This window comes from Mustela putorius, unplaced genomic scaffold (assembly GCF_011764305.1).
Source record: "Mustela putorius furo isolate JIRA1106 unplaced genomic scaffold, ASM1176430v1.1 tig00003845_pilon_pilon_pilon, whole genome shotgun sequence".
Lineage (NCBI taxonomy): Eukaryota > Metazoa > Chordata > Mammalia > Carnivora > Mustelidae > Mustela > Mustela putorius.
Window position 1 is genome coordinate 44272889 of NW_025421998.1, and position 22372 is coordinate 44295260.

At 37.6% G+C, this 22372-nt stretch overlaps 1 protein-coding gene across 3 annotated transcripts in view; it reads right to left on the reverse strand.

Moving 5' to 3' along the window:
* THSD7A (thrombospondin type 1 domain containing 7A) overlaps positions 1 to 22372 on the reverse strand; it is a 465278-nt gene that overhangs the window by 263730 nt on the left and 179176 nt on the right. For all 3 annotated transcript variants that reach the window (XM_004743431.3, XM_004743432.3, XM_004743430.3), the window contains exon 2: positions 921 to 1752. In XM_004743431.3, the coding sequence (XP_004743488.1) occupies positions 921 to 1752 (832 nt within the window). The remainder of the gene's footprint in view (positions 1 to 920; positions 1753 to 22372) is intronic.

Genomic DNA, 22372 nt, shown 5'->3' on the forward strand with positions numbered 1-22372 from the left:
TCAGTCCAAATCGTAACTGCATAAATAGTTCAGAAAAACCAATTATGCAAATGATCCAGATAAGACACTCCCAGATGGTCTGGCTTATCCAAGAGCAAAATTTAGAATATCCAGAGAACATCATATCCTTTAGATAATCCTCAATGAATAATCCTCACTGAATATTTTCACAACAAGTAAATCACACATGAGAAAGTCTTTCATAATATAGTCATTATTTACCCAGAGATCACTTGACAAATAATTTCTGTGTAGAACATGCAGCCAATTAATTACATGTTTTCTAAACCAGACTACTCATGATTAAATAATGTCTACTTACCTTAGTTTCTTCTGGTTCCCCCCCCCTCCTTTTTTTTCCTCTAGGGAGATTTATTCCATTTTATAAAAACGTGAAAGAGAATTATTCTTAGGTATAGCTCCCTGGGTTGTTGTTTAGATTTTGTTTATAGGGTAACGTTGAAAATGCTATAAACTTGGAGATGTGCTTCATTCTCACTAAAATAAGTATCTGACATCAAAATCCCTAGCTTCTAAGTAGGGATTCTTTTTCCCCCATTGTAGGTGGAAACTCTAGCTTCTAAGTAGGTTTTCTTTTTCCCCCATTGTAGGTGGAAACAGCACGACTGACCTAAAGAAGTAGTACCATCTCGTGGAGAAGAGCTCATGCTATAGATCTTTGACAGGAACATTTAAATGAACTCTAGGAGTACAATGTCTAACCAGGAGCAGAACAGAAACGAGGTCAGGAAACCCACGAAAGCTTAAGTGTCTTAAAGTAGATCACGTTACACTTGGGGGTAGCTCATTCTAGATTATGCACATATGAGTCTCCAGAATTAGGACAGCAGAGTCTTAAGTACTCTGTAGCCCACGCCTTTACAGAGAGATACCCCAGTTAAATGGCTATAAAACGTTACCTCAAATCAGCAGCTTTCCCCGTCTTGTTAGTACACATAACCTCTCTGGTCTGATATCCAATCTGGATGTCCCAGTATTTGTTCTCTTGCCGGTTCTGTCTATTTCTGTTTCTCTTTTTCTTAATAAGTTCACGGGCTTCTGGATCCTTCACTCCTTTGCCTCGGTCCTTTTCCCGCTCTTTATTCTTTCCACGTCTCCTTGCTTGTCTCACTTGTCTTGAGTGGGGCATCGAGCACGAGCTCCAGGGACCCACGTGCAAGCTGTACATGTTCTCTTCCTCTTCACAGGGGCTGGACTGGCACACCTGAAACTCTGTCAAGTTTGGGCAGCCAGAACCTCCAAACTGGGGGGGTGCTACCACGTGACGCGTCCGGTGCTGGAGCCCACTGCCGCACGTCTTGGAGCACTCAGACCAGGCAGAAAACTCTGACACGATGCAGTCTTGCTGGCAGGGGATGAGGCAGGCCTGTTCCAGGAGAGGTTTGGGCTCGAAGTACTCACAAATGATATCCTCTGCAGGGATGTCCTTCTCTTTCTGGATGCACATTATCTCTCTCACCTGAATGCCTTCCTCCCCCTTAATGCACTCAAGGGGTTTCTCTAGGCTTTTGGAAATCACGGGCTGACACTGATTCCAGGGTCCCAGGCTCCAGTCATACAACTCTTTGTGCCAGTCACATACTTTGAAACAGATCTGCTGGTTACTGGGTCTCTCGGCCGGCTTACAGTTAGTATGTAACGTCGTCCAGCCTTCCACGTGAGCACACCACACGGCCCGGGTCTGAATGCCTCCTGGCCCACATTCATCTCCCATGCACCGGCCCCACGGTCCTGAAAAATGAGACAAGAGTCAACAGTGCCATTGGAAGAAAGCCATAAGTTATTTCACTTTCCAGAAAGGCATCTCAAGATCTAGTACATTAACTTCCCTGAAGTGTTATAAAGTAGGTCTCTGCACACGAGTGTCGGAAAGTAATGATGTGCACTCAGTATTTTTGCAAAAGGAGAAGTGTGTCAGAGAGTCTATATAAGGTAACCACTGGGACAAGTTCATTTTGGGTCCTTTTGGGTCTTTTCTTAATTAATTTTAAATAGAGAACCCTTGCTCATAAAGGACACCAGAAATCAGCAGCAGTGAAAACACAGGACCCCCGCCTTGTAAGCATCGAATCCATGTCAGCAGCAGGCTAACGGAGTGGCCCCCTGGGCATGGAGACTGTGCACATACGAGTCTCCGGACTTAGGACAGCAGAGTCTTAAGTACTCTGTAGCCCATGGCTACTGTGCTTAAACAAAACCACAATCTTCATTTCCCACTCTAGGCACAGAATATAAAGGTACATTTATATTGGATCATCAAGTTAGCAGCAAGCTAAATGCCATTAGGTCTAAATTTCAAAATACAAGTGTCTTTCAGAGTCTAAATCCCAGATGCAATTCAGGAGAATTCCTTAATATTTTATTGTTTTTCCAGTATTTGATACTAATTATGAGAGCTGACTAATGAATCAGATTAGGACTATTAAGAAACTAGGCTTTTTAAAGTTTTTATTTAAATTCCATTTAGTTAATATAGAGTGTAATATTAGTTTCAGGAGTGCAGTTTAGTGATTCAATACTTACATATAATACTTGGTGATCATCACAACAAGTACACTCCTTAATCCTTATCACCTGTTTAACCCATCCCCCCCCATCGACCCCCTTTGTGGTAAGCATCAGTTTGTTCTCTAGAGTTAAGAATCTGTTTCTTGGTTTGCCTCTCTCTCTCTCTCTCTCCTTTTCCTTATGCTCATTTGTTTTGTTTCTTAATTCCACATATGAATGAAATAATACAGTATTTGTCCTTTTCTGACTTATTTCACTTAGCATAATATTCTCTAGCTCCATCCATGTTGCTGCCAATGGCAAGTTTCATTCTTTTTTATGGCTAAATAATATTACATTGTAGATATACACCACATCTTCACCCATTCATCAGACAATGGCCATTTGGGCTCTTGGCATAAACTGGCTACTGTAGATAATGCTGCTATAAACACTGGGGTTCATGTATCCCTTCACATTGGTATTTTTGTATTTGTTGGGCAAATATCTAGTAGTTCCATTGCCGCTTTGCAGTGCAGTTCTATTTTCAACTTCTTGAGGAACCTATACACTGTTTTCCAGAGTGGCATTCCCACCAACAGTGCAAGAGAGCTCCCCTTACTCCACATTTTTGAAGTAAGTTTAGAGGGAACATACCTCAACAAAATAAAGGTCATATAGGAAATAACATAGCTAGTGTCACCCTCAATGGGGAAAAACTGAGAGCCTTTTCTCTACAGTCAGGAACAAGACAGTGATGTCCACTCTCACCACTGCTACTTAACATAGCTCTGGAAGTCGTAGCCACAGCAGTCAAACAACAAAAAGAAATGAAAGTCATCCAAACCAGCAAGGAAGACATCAAACATTCCCTATCTGCAAATGACAGAATACCCCATAGAGAAAACCCAAAAGACTCCACCAAAAAACCACTAGAACTGATACATGAACTCAGTAAAGTTGCAGGATATGAATCAACATATAGAAATTTCTATACATCAATAATGTATAGAAGCAGCAGAAAAAGAAATTAAGGAATCAATCCATTTACAATTGTACCAAAAAACACAAGATACCTAGGCATCAACCTAACCAAATAGGTGAAAGACCTGTATTCTGAAAAGTGTAAAACATTGATGAAAGAAATTGAAGATGACAGAAAGAAATGAAAAGGCATTCCATACACATGGCCTTGAAGAACAAATATTGTTAAAATGTCTTTACTACCCAAAACAATCTGCATATTTAATATAATCCTCATCAAAATACTGCCAGCATTCTTCACAGAACTAGAGCAAATAATCCTAAAATTTGTATGGAACCACAAAAGACCGTAAATAACAAAGCAAAGCAAAGTTGAAAAAGCAAAGCAAAGTTGGAGGCATCACAATTCCAGACTTCAAGTTATATTCCACAGCTGTAGTGATAAAAAACAACATGGTACATACACATAGATCACTGGAACAGAACAGAAAGCTTAGAAATGAACCCACAATTATATGGTCAGTTAATCTTTGACAAAGTAGGGAAAAATATCCAATGGGGGGCAGGGGAGGGTGGAGAACCAGTCTTTGACAAACAGTGTTGGGAAAACCAGACAAAAAAATGAAACTGCACCATTTTCTTACACCACACACAAAAATAAACTCAAAAAGGATTGAGACCTAAATGTGAGACTTGAAACCATAAAAGCCCTAGAGGAGAACACAGAGAGTAACTTCTTTGACAATGGCCATAGCAACTTATTACTAGAGAGGTCTCATGAGGCAAAGGAAAGGAAAACAAAGATAAACTACTAGGAGTTCATCAAGATAAAAAGCTTCTGCACAGCAAAGGAAATAATTACCAAAAGTAAAAGGTAACCTACAAAATGGGAGAAGAGTTATGCAAATGACATACCTTATAAAGGGCTAGTATCCAAAATATATAAAGAACTTAAAAAACTCAACACCCCAAAAATGAATAATCCAGTCAAAAAAATGGGCCAAAGAAATGAACACAATTTTCTCCAAAGAAGACATCCAGTTGGCCAACAGACACATGAAAAGATGCTCAACATCATTCAGCATCAGGGAAAGGCAAATCAAAACTACAATGAGATATCATCTCACACCTGTCAGAATGGCTAATATCAATGATACATGAAGCTGGGGTTTTATCCTCAAACTAAAAACAACAAAAAATTACAACAGTTATAAATTTGGCACTTAAAATATTTTATTGGACTTTTTATACAGATTTAGGTACTACTGTAAATGTGTATATTTTAACTAATTGATGAAAACTAATATTTTATTACAGAAATCTTAGAAACAAAGTGTCAAATTATTTCAAGTCTGCCTGTTATTGCTGAGTAAGGAAAAGACACATACCAAAACCAATCCCCCACAACTTTGAGGAACTTAACACTACATAACTATTAAGTTTGGAAATTACCTTAGAAAAGAAGTGATAAAGATATTAAGCTCTTATAAACCAAACTTTAGCCCAAACTCCGGGCTTATATCTAAGTTTATTAAAAAAAAAAAGTTATGATAGTTACTTGAAAACCCATGGTTTGCCAACACCAAATTAGGGAAATGTCCCATTTTATACATTTTCAGAATATCCTTTTGTTTCTCACATTATAGTTTTCACAATTTCAACTAACTGATTGAATAACTGTTTGCCTATCATATTAGACTGACTTTCTGGCCCCTGATGTACAGAACTTTGCCTGTCTTCTGCTACCTGTTTGATCCTGTCTTAATTTTCATGGCTGGCTTTTGAACGAATTTCACCATCTATTCTTTTTTTAAAGATTTTACTTATTTATTTGACAGACAGATCACAAGCAGGCAGAGAAGCAGGCAGAGAGAAAGGGGAAAGCAGGCTCTCTGCCGAGCAGAGAGCCCAATGCAGGGCTCGATCCCAGGACCCTGAGATCATGACCTGAGCCGAAGGCCGAGGCTTAACCCACTGAGCCACCCAGGCGCCCCTCACAACTATTCTGCTCAGAAAAGAGAAAATTTAATTTCTAGATCTTAATATTCAAAACATTAGATAATTGATATCAATGCCAGTAGAAAAAGAAACTGAGTTCAAGAAAACTCCTATACTATTTCATATACAATAACAATGAGCATACATTTCTAAAGTTTAGACAACTGGTAAAAACATACATTCTAAGAACAAATACAATTCCATTCCATTCCAAAAATATTATCATAGATTCCCTATTAACCAGCTATTCATAGATAACACAGTAGTTATTTTATTTCAAGTATATTTACAATGAGAACCAGAAGATAAGACATCCCAAGAAAATTCCATGGAGATTGACAAAAATACTCACTAGGTAAGGCAAAATAAAATGCATGAAGGCACCAGTGAAAGTAGAGGTGGCAATATAATCACAATTGAACCTAAAAAAACCCTCACTTTGCAGACTTTAACTGCTGTCTTATCTTTTCACTGCACCTTGGGTATTGCATGTGTGTCCAATTAACAGACCTCTTGAAAAAAATAAAGCAGATCTTTACCATTGTACACCTGATGAAGGGCTGTCTACTTCCGTCCTCTGAGCATTCTTAAAATAATCACCCACTGAACACAAAGGGGATACATCTAAAACTGCTCTTGATAGCTAAGAATTGTTAGCCCAATTAGCTACCATGTTTCAAAGAAAACAAATGTTTCAACGTTTGATTCGAAAGCACAGTGTGCAAACTGTATCAAGCAAACTATGAAGTCCTCTCCCAAGCACAATAGGAGAATGTGATATTTAACTCTTATGCCTTGGCATGAGTGTTAAATTTTAGCTCCGCATCTCAAATTACTAGGAGTGGGAAGGGGTGGTGTTGGAAAGGTGTTTTGTGTGTGTGTGTGTGTGTGTGTGTGTGTAAGGATGTTTGCTTTTTAACAAGAAAAGAATTTCTCTTACTTCGTTTATTGTTCTTGCTCATGATTATATAAAGGGAACTTGGAACATAATTGCACAAAACAAAGGATGGGTAGCTTTCTACTTAAGGTCTTAGATAATATCTCTTTATGAATGGAAATGCATTCCTGCATACAGATTTGTAGGATTTGTGTTCAGTATCATGCAAAACACTGCTAGGATGTAGGTCAATAAATATATGTAGAACACTTAGCTTGAGAGATTTTATGTAAATTGAGAAATACTAGATATCGTATTCCACTAAAAAAAAGTTAAAGCAACTGTTTGCATGCTCAAAATATTTATGTAATTGATAGACTCACAATACAAATATTTTCACTTGAAACTGATGCAGAATTATGTTCTGTAAAAACAAATTTAAATGAATGTTACTTGGCTTAGTTTTTCATAGGATAGTGCTTTAAATAAAATTGTTAACTAACTTTCCAAAAATGTTGATAAAACAATGAATTTATTTTTATTCCTGCTAAGTAGGTTTTATTTTTAAAGATTTTATTTATTTATTTGACAGAGAGAGGGAGTGCAAGAGAGAGAGCACAAGCAGGGGGAGCCACAGGCAGAGGGAGAAGCAGGCTCCCCGCTGAGTAGGGAGCACAAGGCATGACTCCATCTTGGAACCCCGGGATCATGACCTGATCCAAAGGCAGATGCTTAACCAACTGAGCCACCCAGGTGCCCTAGGATTTTATTTTACTTCACATTTTAAAAAACATTCACTTCTTTTAAGGGTGCATGTGTGGTTCACTAGGTTAAGCGTCTATCTTTGGCTCAGATCATGATCCCGGAGTCCCAGGATGGAATCCTGCATCAGGCACCCACTCAGCGGACAATTTGCTTCTCCCTCAGACCCTCCCCACTCTTGTGCTCTCTCTTTCTCTCCCACTGTCTGTCAAAAAACCAAAATCTTTTTTAAAAAATATTTATTTGAGAGAGAGAGAGAGAGAGAGAGAGACAAAGAGAGTGTCCTCCACCAGCAGGGGGAGGGGTAGAGGAGAGAAGCAGACTCCTCATTGAGGGTGAAGTGAAAATGGGGCTCAACCTCAGGACCGTCAGATCATGGCATGTGCCAAAATCAAGAATCTGATGCTTAACCCGCTGAGTTACCCAGGTGTCCCTAAGCAGGATTTTATGACATGTTTATTTTCTTCATGTCATTCAAACCCCTCTATTTTAGTCTGCAAAAAAAGGCCTTTTAAAGTTAAAGTCAGTGTTTGGCCCCCCATATTCAATACTACTTCTAAAACTACTATATATCAAGGGCATGAGAGCAATAAAGGTTGAGTCTATAAAAGGACACATTATTGACAGGTGGTTGAGCAATTGCTCCAAAGAGCCTTATAAAAGATAAACATTATAAAAGGAGCATGAGAAAATTATGCAAACTACTTTCTGCCCTTGTTGCTATAAAACTCTCAAATGAGGCAGTTTCTTGTTTGACTAAATATGTTTGCATCCTTCAAATGAGATAGTGTATTTTCCCTTCCGGATTTGGTGATGGAACAGCATGCCCTAGTTTACCAAGATCAAGAAATGCACGCCCAGCTTAGTAACATACTGGATTCAAGGTCATGGATGTTCATAATTCACAGAATTCTTAAAAATTCTATTTGTTCTTACTCAAGCAGATTGATATAGAAAAACTTAGAAATTACTGCTAATAGTAAAGATAATTTCTCATAAATTCCATGAAGTAGAGGTAACTAGTCACGTATTTGCTACTATCTTACTAGGCAATTAAAGACCTATTTAAATAAACTGGGCTCTTGCTATGTTATTTTATATTCTGTGCTTTTACTTCACTATATGTTATATAAATAATTCCATTTCAATAGATGTGAGGGAGGTCTCAGATACACACACACGCACACACACACACACAGACTGAACCTACTAATTAATCTTGCTTGTTTCTCATATTTACACACTTACACTATGGTTGCACAGTGTACTGTGATTTATCTAACATATTCTATTTGTGGAAATTTAGAACTTTTTTCCAATTGTTTCAAATGCTATAAAGAATGTTATGGTAAACATCTATTGTTGTAATCAGGTACCAGTCAGGCAATTCAGTCAGTTTTGCAAATGTGCAAGTTTTTGATACACCTATTATTGCAGAAGTGCCTACCAAATGTATCTATTTACCTTCTCACCAGCAATTAATGAGTGTTTCTTGTTCCTGATACAGGGAAGTCTACAGTCTACAGTTTTTCCACATTTGGACTTCAACTGGGCGAATCTTACATACTTATTTCCTCAGAGGTTCCATCCTTTGACTCTTTAAACTCTAAAGATAGTGTCCTTTAAATCTAATCATCTGAGTCCTGTGGTTTCCAGAAAGATCTCACAGCTTTTGGACAATTGATATCCTTCCCCTTTTTCGGCACAGAAATACAATTCTGCTTATTTTGTACTCATTTGGTCATTTCAAAGACTTTTCATTGTGGATAACAGTAAACACATGGACTTAAGTGTCTTCAAATAGTTTCATAGATTGGTAATCCAAATTCCTGGCATACTGTGCCATTCAATATCATACTATTTAATTATAAATATGCTTTCTGCCTAGGAGACCCCTTTGTATATAGATTATGAACACAGAACCAGTTTAATTTTTTTAAGAATTTGCTGACCTAAAAAAGGTGAAAATTTCCTTTTTAAAGGAAAACAAAAAGAGAGCTCATAGCTTCTTTGACTTGAGTTTTAATTTAATTTCATTTAATTTTAATTTAAAATATAACTCTCAAATGACAAGTCAGTTTGGTGGATAAGAAGAGATCAGTGTGAAGTCAAGCTGAGCTTTCATCTTCAATAAGTAATTAAATTTTAATAAGAAATTATATAAGAATATAAAATTAAATGTACAAAATTAGAACAAGCTCTCTAAATCTGATGAGACAATGAATGAGGAATCAGCGATAGGACAGCTGATTTTACAGTTGCCAAATATAGTAATCTATATTCAGCCCCTATCATGTTTGATCTCTCTCAAGAAAATTACTTGCCTCTTTGGATCCTGGTTTCCTTCATTTGTAAAATACAGTATAAACCACGTCATTAACTTTCATCATCTTGTAACTCTACGTGAAACACAGAATAAGTTATCAATATTATGATGAGTATTCGTGATAAAGTTGTGAAGTGCTTTTTCCTCCCACAAAAAGACTTTCATTTTTATGTGACTTAATATTTTTAAGTCTGCATTCATCAGTGATGGTTTCTTTAGGCTAGACTCCATTAAATTGGATAACTGGGTCAAAGGTACTGAGAATTTTAAGGTTTTTAAATACATGTTGCCCAATTGATTTTTCAGAGAAACGTGCAGAAATCTAAATCCTATCACAACACCCTTATCAGCACTGTTACTATTTTTGTGGTACTTTAACAAATACAAATCTGTTGTTGTTTTAATTGAATTCTTATTACATATGACCTTAAGCATAATTTTTTCCTCTTTAACTCATCCAATTAGTTTATTTTGCAGTGGTATTGTGGACTTTACTTTTGATCTTGATACATTTTGTTGATGACATTAACATCTTCTATGCCCTTTAAAAATGTAGAACTGTTCTCTTTCATATTTGTTTATTTACAATGTTTTCTGTATTTTTAGTATGCAAGCTTTTCACTAACACAATCTTATGTTTCTTCCATTGCTTTTAGGCTGGGAAGTATCTTCGGGCACCTGGATGGCTCAGTGGGTTAGGCTGAGAAGTATCTTCAAGTACAGAGATATAAACATTATCCATAAGATTTGATAAAAATTTCATTCTCTTTATATATATATATAAATATATATATTTATATATTTAAATATATACACACACACACAAGCTCATTAGGAATTTTTTTTAGTATGTTTAAAGGCAAACTACTGAACATTTTATTTTCTCCATAGTCAGGTAATTTTAGCAAGAATACACAAAACTATTACTTTGAGGTACTCACTACCATTGAAACATGGAAATACGAACTGCTTCAATATTGCGCCCCCAGATTTTAATGTTATATTTCATTTTATTGCTGTACTTTATTTTATTGCTATAGTTTATTTGTACAGTATACAGTGTACTTACACATATGATCTCTGTTGATTTTCACATTGTGTTAGATATGAATAGTTTGTTGTACTATATAGTAGGCTCAATCTCTTAAGACTAGAGAAAAATATAAATCCCTAAATGTCCCAAACATTTCTACTGTGTTATAGGACAGGTAAACATTCCAAAAAAGAAAAGTTGTATTAGCTAAATGTGAACAATCCAGATAGGGAATTCATGTCGCCATAATGAAAAGTCCCTAATTTTTGAATAATATCACATTCAAATATTGATATGCCCAAACTAACTTTTTTAGAGAAAAGTATTCTTGAAGATTATAAACTTCAAAGTCAGTATTTCCCTTTCAAGCTTATAAAATTTGTTAGAACTTCCACTGCGACACAACAAGATGTTGCACCAACAGCATTACTATATATCCAAATTAAAGGAATTTGCTCTGTTGTACTGCCACTCTACAAAAAAATATTTTTTAAGAGATTTTATTTATTTATTTGAGAGACAGAGATTACAAGTAGGCAGAGAGGCAGGCAGAGAGAGAGGGGGAAGCAGGCTCCCCGCTGAACAGAGAGCCCAATGTGGGGCTCGATCCCAGGACCCTGAAACCATGACCTGAGGCAAAAGCAGAGGCTTTAACCCACTGAGCCACCCAGGTGACCCTACAAAACAATATTTAACTCCACTCCCCACGTCCCCAAGATAACAAAAGCAACCTTGAGATTTGTGTTACATTCTGTTACACATGTAATTGGCAACAAAATATTTACAATATACAGATAGAAATTGTATAATATACAATTTTGTATAGTTTAGAAATATGTAAACTCAACACCCTTGAAGCTATGCTAACTCATTAATGTAGTCATTCACACCTTGCTTTAGAGAGAATGGATTGAAGGGAGCAACATCAAATTTACTCAGAGTATATGCTCTCATTGTGTGAAATAGGTTTTGCTGCCCCCCCCCAAAAAAAGAAGAAAAAGAAAGAAATAGGCTCCACCTTATCACTGATATCAAAGCATGGCAATGCGAGCTATATAATGATAACCTCAAAAATGTGAAATGCACAAAACCTTCTAACATACCGAACTATAGATGTTTGGTTACAATTGTCTTAAAATCAGCTACCTTTGGACAATGTGTATATTCCACATTGTCCAAGGGAGCTAAGTCAATAAGGCTTTTTGGAGATAAGGGATCCCATCTTTTAAATTTCTTAATTCATCTCAGAGAAGTCTGATATAAATAGTAAACGAAGTCTTCATACGGTCAATCAAATTTAAAAGCCTGCTGTCTTGTCTTAGATTATCTCCAAAACTAGAATGTAAAACAAAAGCTTGTATGCAAGTCATTTATTTTAGAAGTGATTCCACAGAGAAGTCCATATAGAAGAGATAGTTGCAAGAGAAGCCTAGGCAACATGTTTATATAATTTACTCAGTCTTCTGGATCCATATGGGCCTGATCCCAAATACTTCATTTCTGTTGTACATGGGATTTCTACTATGCACACCCAACCAGTTTATGTGATGAGTTTTAGGACAGCCAGCTCAGGATGGACAACTTCAGTCGGAGTCAACTTGTGTCCAACACACAATGTCTACTAGGACACAACAGCAAGCCAGGATCTGGGTGTGTGTGTTATGTAACTTTTTTTTTTTTTTCTCCAGAAGGTAGCTCTCTGTAGAAAGCATGGTCTTAACTCCCAAACCTTAGGTATCTATGCTGCAATTTTCCAGTTAGGGCTAGCCAGAGATTTCACACTGTCATTCTATCAGAAATTGGACTAATAACATCAGATCTTCTGGGCCATTATGCTAAGCTAAGTTTAGCAGCTTGTACCACAGCCTGGACCTGCTGCACAGAGGTCTCTACTGTAAGATCCATTCAAAACTGGCCATCCCCAACCATTAAATAGACTGTGGCAGTATTCCCAGTTATGATATATGCTGCTTTCAGAATGCAAAGAGGCTGTAGGAGCCAGCCTCCAAAGATAGCCCCAATGATCCCTGCTTCTCGGTATTCGTGCCGCCTTCTTCTTTTTTTTTTTTTTGCTTTTCAATTTTTTTTTTTTTTCTATTTTGGTATTTGTGCCTTCTATCGTCCCCTCTAATACTGCATAGGGATGGCTTGTGGAACCACAAACATATTGCAGGAATACTGGTGGATGATGTACAAGTCTAGGTCAGAAAAAGATATTATGGCTTTTGACTTGCTTTCTTTTGATTAATTCTGGGAGAAGGCATCTATGAAAGCAGGAGGACAGCTGAGCAGCATTTTATAAAAGAACTGTGCTGTCCTGCCAACAGTCATGTGAGTTGAAGCCATAAATGCCTGAGAAGCAGATCCATCAGCAGAGGCCAAGCCGTCAGAAGACCGCAGGGCTGGCCAATGTCTTAACGGTAGCCTCATGAAAGACCTAGACTTAGAACTATCCAGCTAAACTGCTTCCAAACTTCTGGCACACGGCAATGGTGAGACAATAAATGTTTATTCGTTATAATCACCATTTTCAGGCAATTTGTTTTATAGCAACAATTACCTTACAGACTAGAACCTGGAAGAGGTATATTGCCACAGCAAAAATCTAAAATACGGGAGGGGTATGCTGGAGCAGCGCGGGACAAAGCTAGAAGGACAGTAAGGGAAATGTTAGTAAAAGCCAAAGGTTCACTGCAGAGACAGTTAAAAGGCAGCTTCGGGTGACTGCCAGGAAGGGCTTAGAAAGAAGTGAGGAGAGAATTATTGGAAACTGAGAGGAGTTCTTGTTACAGCATGGCAGAAAGATCAGCAGAACTGTCACCTAGAGTAATGAGTAAAGTAGAAGATATGTCTAAGGAACTGGATGATCTAAGATTTCTAGTCAGTGTACGGAGGGTGCCACCTGGTCTTTCTCATTAGGGAATCTCTAATACTTGCTGCTTTTTGCTCATCCAATCCAACACACTTGTCATGGACGCAGGGCACCAGTGTGAGAGTCTGAGGAATGTTAAGACCATCAAGGTGCCTGCCAACTAAATTTTGACAAAAGGCAGAAGTGTTAATTTGGCTCCGAATGAGGGAGTGAATGCATCTGCTGTGCATTCTCAGGTAAAAAAAAAAAAAAAAAAAAAAAAAAATACAAAAACACAAAAAATAAAACAAAACAAACAAAACCCCAGCTTTTAGTTCCTTTTGCTAATGGCATTTGAGGAAAAAAATGCCTTTGCTAGGTCAGTATCTCCATACCAAATGTCAAAAATGGTGTTGATTTGTCCTAGTTTAGATACCACATCTTCCATAACAGCTTTAGTTGGATCAAACCCTTGGTTAAGTGTACAGCAGCTTGCTTGCAGCTTCCAAGATTCACCCAGTTTTGTGTTCCTTTTCTTTCAGGGGCCATGTAGGTCAACTGGACAGGAATGTGGAATGAAACCACCTCTCCCACATCTTTTCGAATGTTTGATGTGGCACTCATTTCTGAAATTCAGCCAAGGACACTATGCTAGACCCTACCAGAAAATGCCTCACCATCAACAATTCACCTCCATGTACCAAAAAGTCAAGTCTTAGTAACTCTCGATAGTAAACTATGTTATGCCAACCTAGCGATGAGAAAGGCAAAGATTTATTCACTAGCCCCTCTTCCTCACCAATCACAAATGCCCCATGATCATTAAGTTCTTCACAATTTTAAGTTGCACATGAACGACTGTGGAGAGGGTTTCTGCGGGCGTCCTGCACTATTACCTCAATGCAGCTCTGGGAAAGCAGGCTGCTCAGCCAGGGCCAAGTCTGCACCTGTGTGAAGCTGGCTAGACGTCTGCAAGATGAAGTCACAGGACAGACCAAAAGTGGGGATGGAGCCAAGAGGATCTGAAATGGCACATGGTAGCATCCCATGCCTAGCAAATCGTAAAGGGTCTCGTTCTGTTCTCCTTCTAAAAATGCCAAACCAAAGGCATCTATTTTTCCACAAACAATACACCTTTAGGACTAAATTGCTCAAGGCAGAAAACGTTCGAGTTTTTGTCACGTTCATTTATTCACTCAACAGATACTTAGTATGGGCATACAACGTGCTAGGTGATGTGATCGGCAAGGAAGAGAGAACGTATTCAAATAAGAAAGCACTACAAAAGGTAGAAACAACCCAAATATCCATCGATGGGTAGATGGATAAACAAAATGTGGCATATCCATACTATTACTCAGCCTTAGAAGAAAAGGAAATTCTGATACAGACTATAACATGCAGGAGCCTTGAAAACTAATGCCAGTGGGATGCCTGAGTAGCTCAGTCAGTTAAGTGTCTGCCTTCAGTGCCAGGCATGATCTCAGCGGGGGGCCTGCTTCTCCCTCTTCCCTTTGCCCCTCCCCCTGTTTGTGCTCACACACACTCTCCCTCTGACAAATAAGTAAAATCTTTAAAAAAAAAAAAAAAAAGGAGAACTTACACTAAGTAAAATATGCCAGACACAAAAGGACAAATATTGTATGACCCACTTATATGAGGTACCTAGAATGTTTAATAGAAACAAAAGGCAGCATGCTACCCGGGGCTGAGGGGGGCTGCGAAGAGGGGATTACTATTTGATAGGTAAAGAGTTTCAGTTTAGGATGACAAAAACGTTCTGGAGATGGATCATGGGACGGTTGCACAATAATGTGACTATACTTAGTGTCACAGAATTGTTCTCTTGAAAGTGGTAAAATGGCCAATTTTATGTGTATGTCATGTGTCACAGGACAAAAAATTCTATACAACAATTTTTTATATTCACATCTACAATCCTCTGAAATGTAGAGAAACTTTCTAGATATAACAATATGGTTCTAAGGTTCTATAAAGTTATTGCCAAGTTCAAAGCCTTGGGGGAATTCTTAAATTCCTTAGGCTTAGAAGCAATTTATTTGAGCTCTTCAGGCAAAAAACAGAAGGGTCAATTATAGATGTAATAGACTTTTCCTTGTTTTATTAAACAACAAAAAAAGTAGCTCAGAGAGGCCTGTCACCATCATCTTGGGTCTTGTGTTTCACGTATCCAATAGGTAGTCACCGTTAGAAATAATATATTCCAAGCTTTTTTCTGATGATGTTACATTGTTAACTGCATATAACTGCATACCTCAACAACTGGACCAATAATGTGAGATTGTGGATACGATCCACACAAAATGGAAAAATAAAAATGAAGTGAAAGTAATAACCTTTTGAAGTTTGTACTGTTCTCATTACACATCTAGAAACATTTCATTCTCTGAGTCTTTAGAACATTTTTACCCATACTCTGACCAACAGATATATATGTGTCTATTACTTTTTATTACTTTTAAAGTTCATTTTCAGGTATTACATTTTAGTATTCTCTTGATAATAAACCACTCCTGGGTACTGGAGTGACTCAAGTGGCTTCATTACAGGTAATTTTTAAGGACAACAAATTCTTCTTTTTATTCTCTCTCTCTCTCTCTTTTTTTTTTTTTTTTTTAACCTTCTTACTTAAAAAGACTGATGTTACAGAGTTAGGAAACTGAGAAGTACAACTTCTTCACAAGAGAGTGTAAGCCTTCCTTCATGGTTACCCTAAATCAAGAGCCATATGTATGGTTGTATATTTTTATAATCTCCATATCATTTCTAACCCACTAAATGATGTAATTATATAGAGTTAGAAAAGAAGAAATTCAAATACCTCAAACATTAAATTTCCAGCACACTAATTGGTATGCATATGAATGTAAATGTAGATGCAAAGTATATGTAAATATTCATTTTAAATACAAATGGTTTTTGCTACCAAAATACTTCATCTGAAAATGAATATTTCATCTGAAGCCAAGTTGATCTTTCCAACTTTTGTGAGTCCAAGGATCTTGAGTTTATGGCTAAAGGTAGTCACTAGCAATATTAGTGACTCAGAAATGCATATTAAATCTTAGACTGTTATTTCCATAATGGGTAAACATCAACTGAGTTTTGTCAAGTTAAACATAAACTCAAAATTATAAGATGCTGGGGCACCTGGGTGGCTCAGTGGGTTAAGCCGCTGCCTTCGGCTCGGGTCATGATCTCAGGGTCCTGGGATCGAGTCCCGCGTCGGGCTCTCTGCTCAGCAGGGAGCCTGCTTCCCTCTCTCTCTCTGCCTGCCTCTCTGACTACTTGTGATCTATCTCTGTAAAATAAATAAATAAAATCTTAAAAAAAAAAATTATAAGATGCTAAGAAAAACAACCAGCAGGTAATGAGTTAAAGATATGAATGTAGGGTCACCGGGGTGGCTCAGGGTCAGTTGATTAAGCTGCTGCCTTCAGCTCAGGTCATGATCCCAAGGTCCTGGGATCAAGCCCTGCATATGGCTCTGAGCTCAGTAGAGAACCTGCTTCTCCCTTTGCCTGCTGCTCTGCCTACTTGGGCGCTCACGCTCTCTCTCTCTCTCTCTGTCAAATAAATAAATAAAATCTTAAAAAAAAAAAAAGATACAGGGGCACCTGGGTGGCTCAGTGGGTTAAAGCCTCTGTCTTCAGCTCAGGTCATGATCCCAGGGTCCTAGGGTCAAGCCCCCACTGGGCTCTCTGCTCCGCAGGGAGCCTGCTTCTCCCTATCTGCCTGCCTCTCTGCCTACTTGTGGTCCCTACCTCTCTCTGTCAAATAAATAAATAAAGTCTTTAAAAAAAAAAAGATACAAATGTAAATTGTTTCAATTTCTCAAAAAGTCACGAAGAATATCTTAATTTCTCAGTAGGATCTGCCCAGTTTTGATAATAAAACATAACCCACAAACTTCACAACCTTCTTAAGAAATAGATTATTTGGGGCACCTGGGAGGCTCAGTCGTTAAGTGTGTGCCTTTGGCTCAGGTCATGACCCCAGGGTCCTGGGGTTGAGCCCCTCATTGAGCCCCCCATCAGGCCCCTGTGAAGCCTGCTTCTCCCTCTCTCACTCTCCTTGTTTGTCTTCCCTCTCTGTCTCTCTCTGTCAAATAAATGAATAAAATCTTTAACAACAACAAAAAGAAATAGATTATTTGACTGGCATTTTTCATATAGTAATTTACTTTGGGAAATACAGCATATTTAAGAAAGCCCTAAATTAGCTCATAAAATGCAAAGCTGTAACTGGATTTGATCAATGGTGAGCATTTCTAACTCTACCGAAAAGACATGTCCTCTTTTAGGAAAATCAGGCAATCAGTTTTCTCTTTAAAGAAATGTCATCAATAAAGCAGTGTTGAGGGTACATGCAATTCTGTCAATTATTTTTTTTAAAAAGCTGTGGAAAGTACATCTTTAATAAAATTGCCTTTTAGTTTGAAACACTAAGGTCTTACTCAAAATTATGGAGTCAGAAATGAACATCAATTTTTGGATTTCTGTTTCTATGCACATTTGTTCTGTGTTTGGGTATAAATTTCTCCTTGGATACTAATTTTCCATGGCTGACAAATTTCACAAGTATTAAATAGCCATAACTTAAAAATCATATTATACTAATGGCAGTTTATGAAGCCAATCTCTACTTCAAGACACATCATTAGTTTCTTTGAAGACACGTGTTGATGTAATATTTCTTTTGCTTGATTAAAAATCACAGTAAGGATGCATTTTAAAAACATCTATCAATTGAAATTACCTCAGGGCATCAATGCACATGGTCTCACCAAGTAAATGATTCCAAGAGTATGATAGCAAATCAGCTAAAGCAGATGGTTAGATGAGGAACAGGGAGGCTGATAACTGCACATTCATGGAAATTGTAAAATTTAAAACTGACGGACACCATAGTGATAAATAGTGCCACATTTTATAGCCAATATCTTGAGGCCATTAGACGTTAAATGCAGGTTATACAGTTACTAACAAGCCAGAGGAAACGGGGTATCCTGACTTCCCAGCTCAGTACTCTCACATTCTACCTTAGGACACTGGTTCAGATGAGTAGCTCACCGTGGAACTGTATTTCTCAAATGCCAGTTAGTAAGTTATCAAAGTGATCCTAGGCTTCATAAGTAATTTACTAAATCACAAAGAAAATTTGTCATTGTCTTTGCACCTGTGATTTGTAAGGATACACAGAAACCACGTTAATGCAATCTTTCTTCCCCGTATGCCCTTTCAGCCTCGGATGGAACACTTCTGGTGATAAGAGGTTACTGTTCATTAAAGTCGCCCATTCTGGTAAGGGACAGATTTAGCTTGACATTTTCCCCCTATATGCCTATAAAACCTTCCTCTTTTAGAATTCTAATCTAACTTCTTCCTGATAGCTTTTCAAATATTTAAACTCCATGCTAATTTTTTTTCTTATTCCAAATAATACTTTTGGTCTGATCACTATACATGTTGCTTTTTTGTGACACTGTTAATTATACAGTAATACAGAATATTACAGAATAATCTTGGAACTAGTAAATAATATAAAAGAGTAGACAAATAATAAGTGAAATATCTGACCACATATCGTTTTGCTTATTGAGATAAAACAAAAAGGGCAAAGAACTTGGTATCCATTTCGACATGATTGAGTCTCACTGTACGGTTCTTTAAATACTGTTAACTCATCTCACACACATTCTGTCAAGCTTCAGGCTTTTTTTTTTTTTTTCAGGATTTAATTTATTTATTTGAGAGAGAGAGAGAGATGGAGACAGAGAGACAGAGTACGTACAGGAGGAGAGGAAAAAGCAGGCTCCTCACTGAGCAGGGAGCCTTATTTGGGGCTCAAACCCAGGGTCCTAGGATCATGACCTGAGCTCAAGGCAGACACTTAACCAACTGAGTCACCCAGGTACCCCAAGGTTCAGGCTTTCTTGATTTATGCTGAGTTGTGTTACTTGCTATGGCTATTCTTTGGTAACTGCTTGGCCAACTCAGCCCCATAAGGACAAAGGCACGTACTGAAAATCCTGTGCCCCAAAATACCTATTTCTTTGATAAATCCTACCTAGAGGGTGAGTGGAGGAAGTAAACATATGTGTCTCATCTCTGAGCTCTTCCAGATGCCTTAATCAGCAACCCGCACTGACCCAGGTTTTTGAGATGCCATGCTTTCAGATATCACCCCCAAAATCTTTTATCTCAGAAGGCTGCAATTCCATGGCATGGTCCAGAATTGGTAACTTTTAGGTTACATTTGAAGATAAATGTTCATAATATGTATCTGTATTCTTTGACATGATTTGTATACAGTGCTATGAAGGAATAACAGTGAATGCACAACAAATGCTTTACACATCTATATGCATCAATTTAGTATTCTTCTGGTGGAAAGAAATGAGAATTATTTAAATCCAAATTACTCTTGTAGATTTTGAAGCAATTCCAGTGCTAAAAATGTTCTGAGCATTTTATCCTGAATGCTCATTATTTGCTAGAGTACAAAGGTCATAGTGGCTCACAGTTCACAGATGGTCTGTAGGCTAAATAGGACAGACCAGAGGGATAGGGAAAACTTGCATTTCGATTACCTAGCTTGTGTTCCCTACCAGAATTTAATTTTTATTTTAAAAAATTGTGTTTTATTGTGGTAAAAACACCAAATGTGAGATATCTCTCTTAACAAATTTTAAGTGTATAATACGTTACTCTTGACTCTAGGTACAAAGTTGTACAACAGATCTCTAGAACTTACTCATCTTAACAGAAGTTTTGTGCCCACTGATTCATAGCACCCTATTTTCCCCTTCCCCAGCCCCTGGCAACCACCATTCAACTCTCTGCTTCTGGGAATTTGACTATTTTAGATATTTCCATTCTAATAATACATTTTCTTTATCCATTCTTCTGTTGATAGACATTTAGGTTTTTTCAAAATTTTGGCTACTATGAATAGTACCATCATTCCTCCAAAGAAGACATACAAATGGCCAGCAGGCACATGAAAAAATGTTCAATGTCACCATCCACCAGGCAAATGCAAATCAAAGCCATAATGAGTTATCACCTCATACCTTTCAGGAAGGTTACTGTCAAAAAAAAAAAAAAAAAAAGGACAATACATGTGGTGGGGATGTGGAAAAAATTGAACCAATACACACTGTTAGTGGGAATGCAAAATGGTCAGGTGCAATGGTAAACAGTATAAAGTTTCCTCAAAAAATTAAAAAATAAATTGCCATATGATTCAGCAATCCCAATTCTGGGTATTTATTTTTTAAAAAAAAGTGAAATAAGAATCTCAAAAGTGTATCAGCAGATGTTATTTTTAATGATAATCTTTCTGATGCATTGACTTTGGCTCCAGTGTAGATCATCTATTCTTAAAATAAGTGTGCCAATCTATCTAATTATCTAATACCTATGACCCCATTCCTATCAGTATCTGGTTAATTGAAGAATTCCATTCAATTTAACTTAATAAATATTGTGAGTGCTTATAATTTTAAGCACATAGATGTATTTGCCCATCCAGGAATCAGTTAAAATTATTTCTCTCCTTATTTACCCATGAACTTCTCAATGTGAAAAATACCTAAAATGAGAAGTAGGTAGAATTTTCTTCCATCTTATTGAAAAGTGATAATTGGAAAATTCAAGTTTTTGATACAGAATAACAAAGGATGAGCGCTGTTATCTTCTTTTTTAAAATGACAGAGAAAAGAATAATTAACTACTGATTATTCACAAGAAGTTGTGAGGTAAATTCTGTGTGACCCAATTGTCAAACCTGCTATGTGGTAAATTTTATGAAGTATTGTCTTGGCATTAGTTTGAAGAGTGGAAATGAGAAGACTTACAGTTGAGCAACGCAGCCTTAATAATATGCTTTAGGGGCGCCTGGGTGGCTCAGTGGGTTAAAGCCTCTGCCTTCGGCTCAGGTCATGATCTCAGGGTCCTGGGATGGAGCCCCGCATCAGGCTCTCTGCTCAGCGGGAAGCCTGCTTCCTCCTCTCTCTGCCTGCCTCTCTGCCTACTTGTGATCTCTGTCTGTCAAATAAATAAATAAAATCTTTAAAAAAAATAATAATATGCTTTAAATCACAGCTCCTTGCCATGTATCACGAACTGACATGTAATAATTACAAATAGTAGAGTGAGCTTTGGGATTTCTAGTCAGAGAGGGGGAAATAAGTGCGATGAGAACCTAGAGAAGGAAAACAGTATGTTTTTATTGGGGAACTCAGAGCCTGATGGAAATAATGTAATTTGAGCTGGATGGCTACAAATGGAAATGGAAAGGAACTTACGGTTGGACAGGTAGAAGCGTCGGAATAGAGAATCCCAGGAATAGGGAACGGCATAAACAAAAAGAGGAAATGCAGACTGAATGTATTAATAGACACGAGAAGCATAGATATGAAAAGGAAAAAGTGCTTGGAGACAGGTCAGGGACGGTCTTGGAAACTGTAGGAGACTCCTTACTTACTATGTTATAATACCTTACTGTAGGCAAATCCTAACTTCCAATAATTGGCTTTAGTTGTACTCAGTCCGTCTCTTTCCATATTATGCAGGTTTAAGATTTCTTGCATCTATCCTACATGTTTTGACATTGTTAAACTGCATTCTAGGGACACCTGGGTGGCTCAGTGGGTTAAAGCCTCTGCCTTCGGCTCGGGTCATGATCTTGGAGTCCCAGGATCGAGCCCCACATAGGGCTCTCGGCTCAGCAGGGAGCCTGCTTCCTCTTCTCTCTCTGCCTGCCTCTCTGCCTACTTGTGATCTCTGCCTGTCAAATAAATAAACAAAATCTTAAAAAAAAAAACAAAACTGCATTCAATACTGTTCACCCAGTATTTTGTGTATGCAAACCTATTTCTTGAGTAAGAAAAACCATTCTGGGATAGAAGCTTTGTTATATTCCTCCTGTAGTTCCTAATGTGGAAACAGACTGCTGATAAAAGTAATTATGAAAGTCCTTTCTAGAGTACATTTAAGCTATAACTGG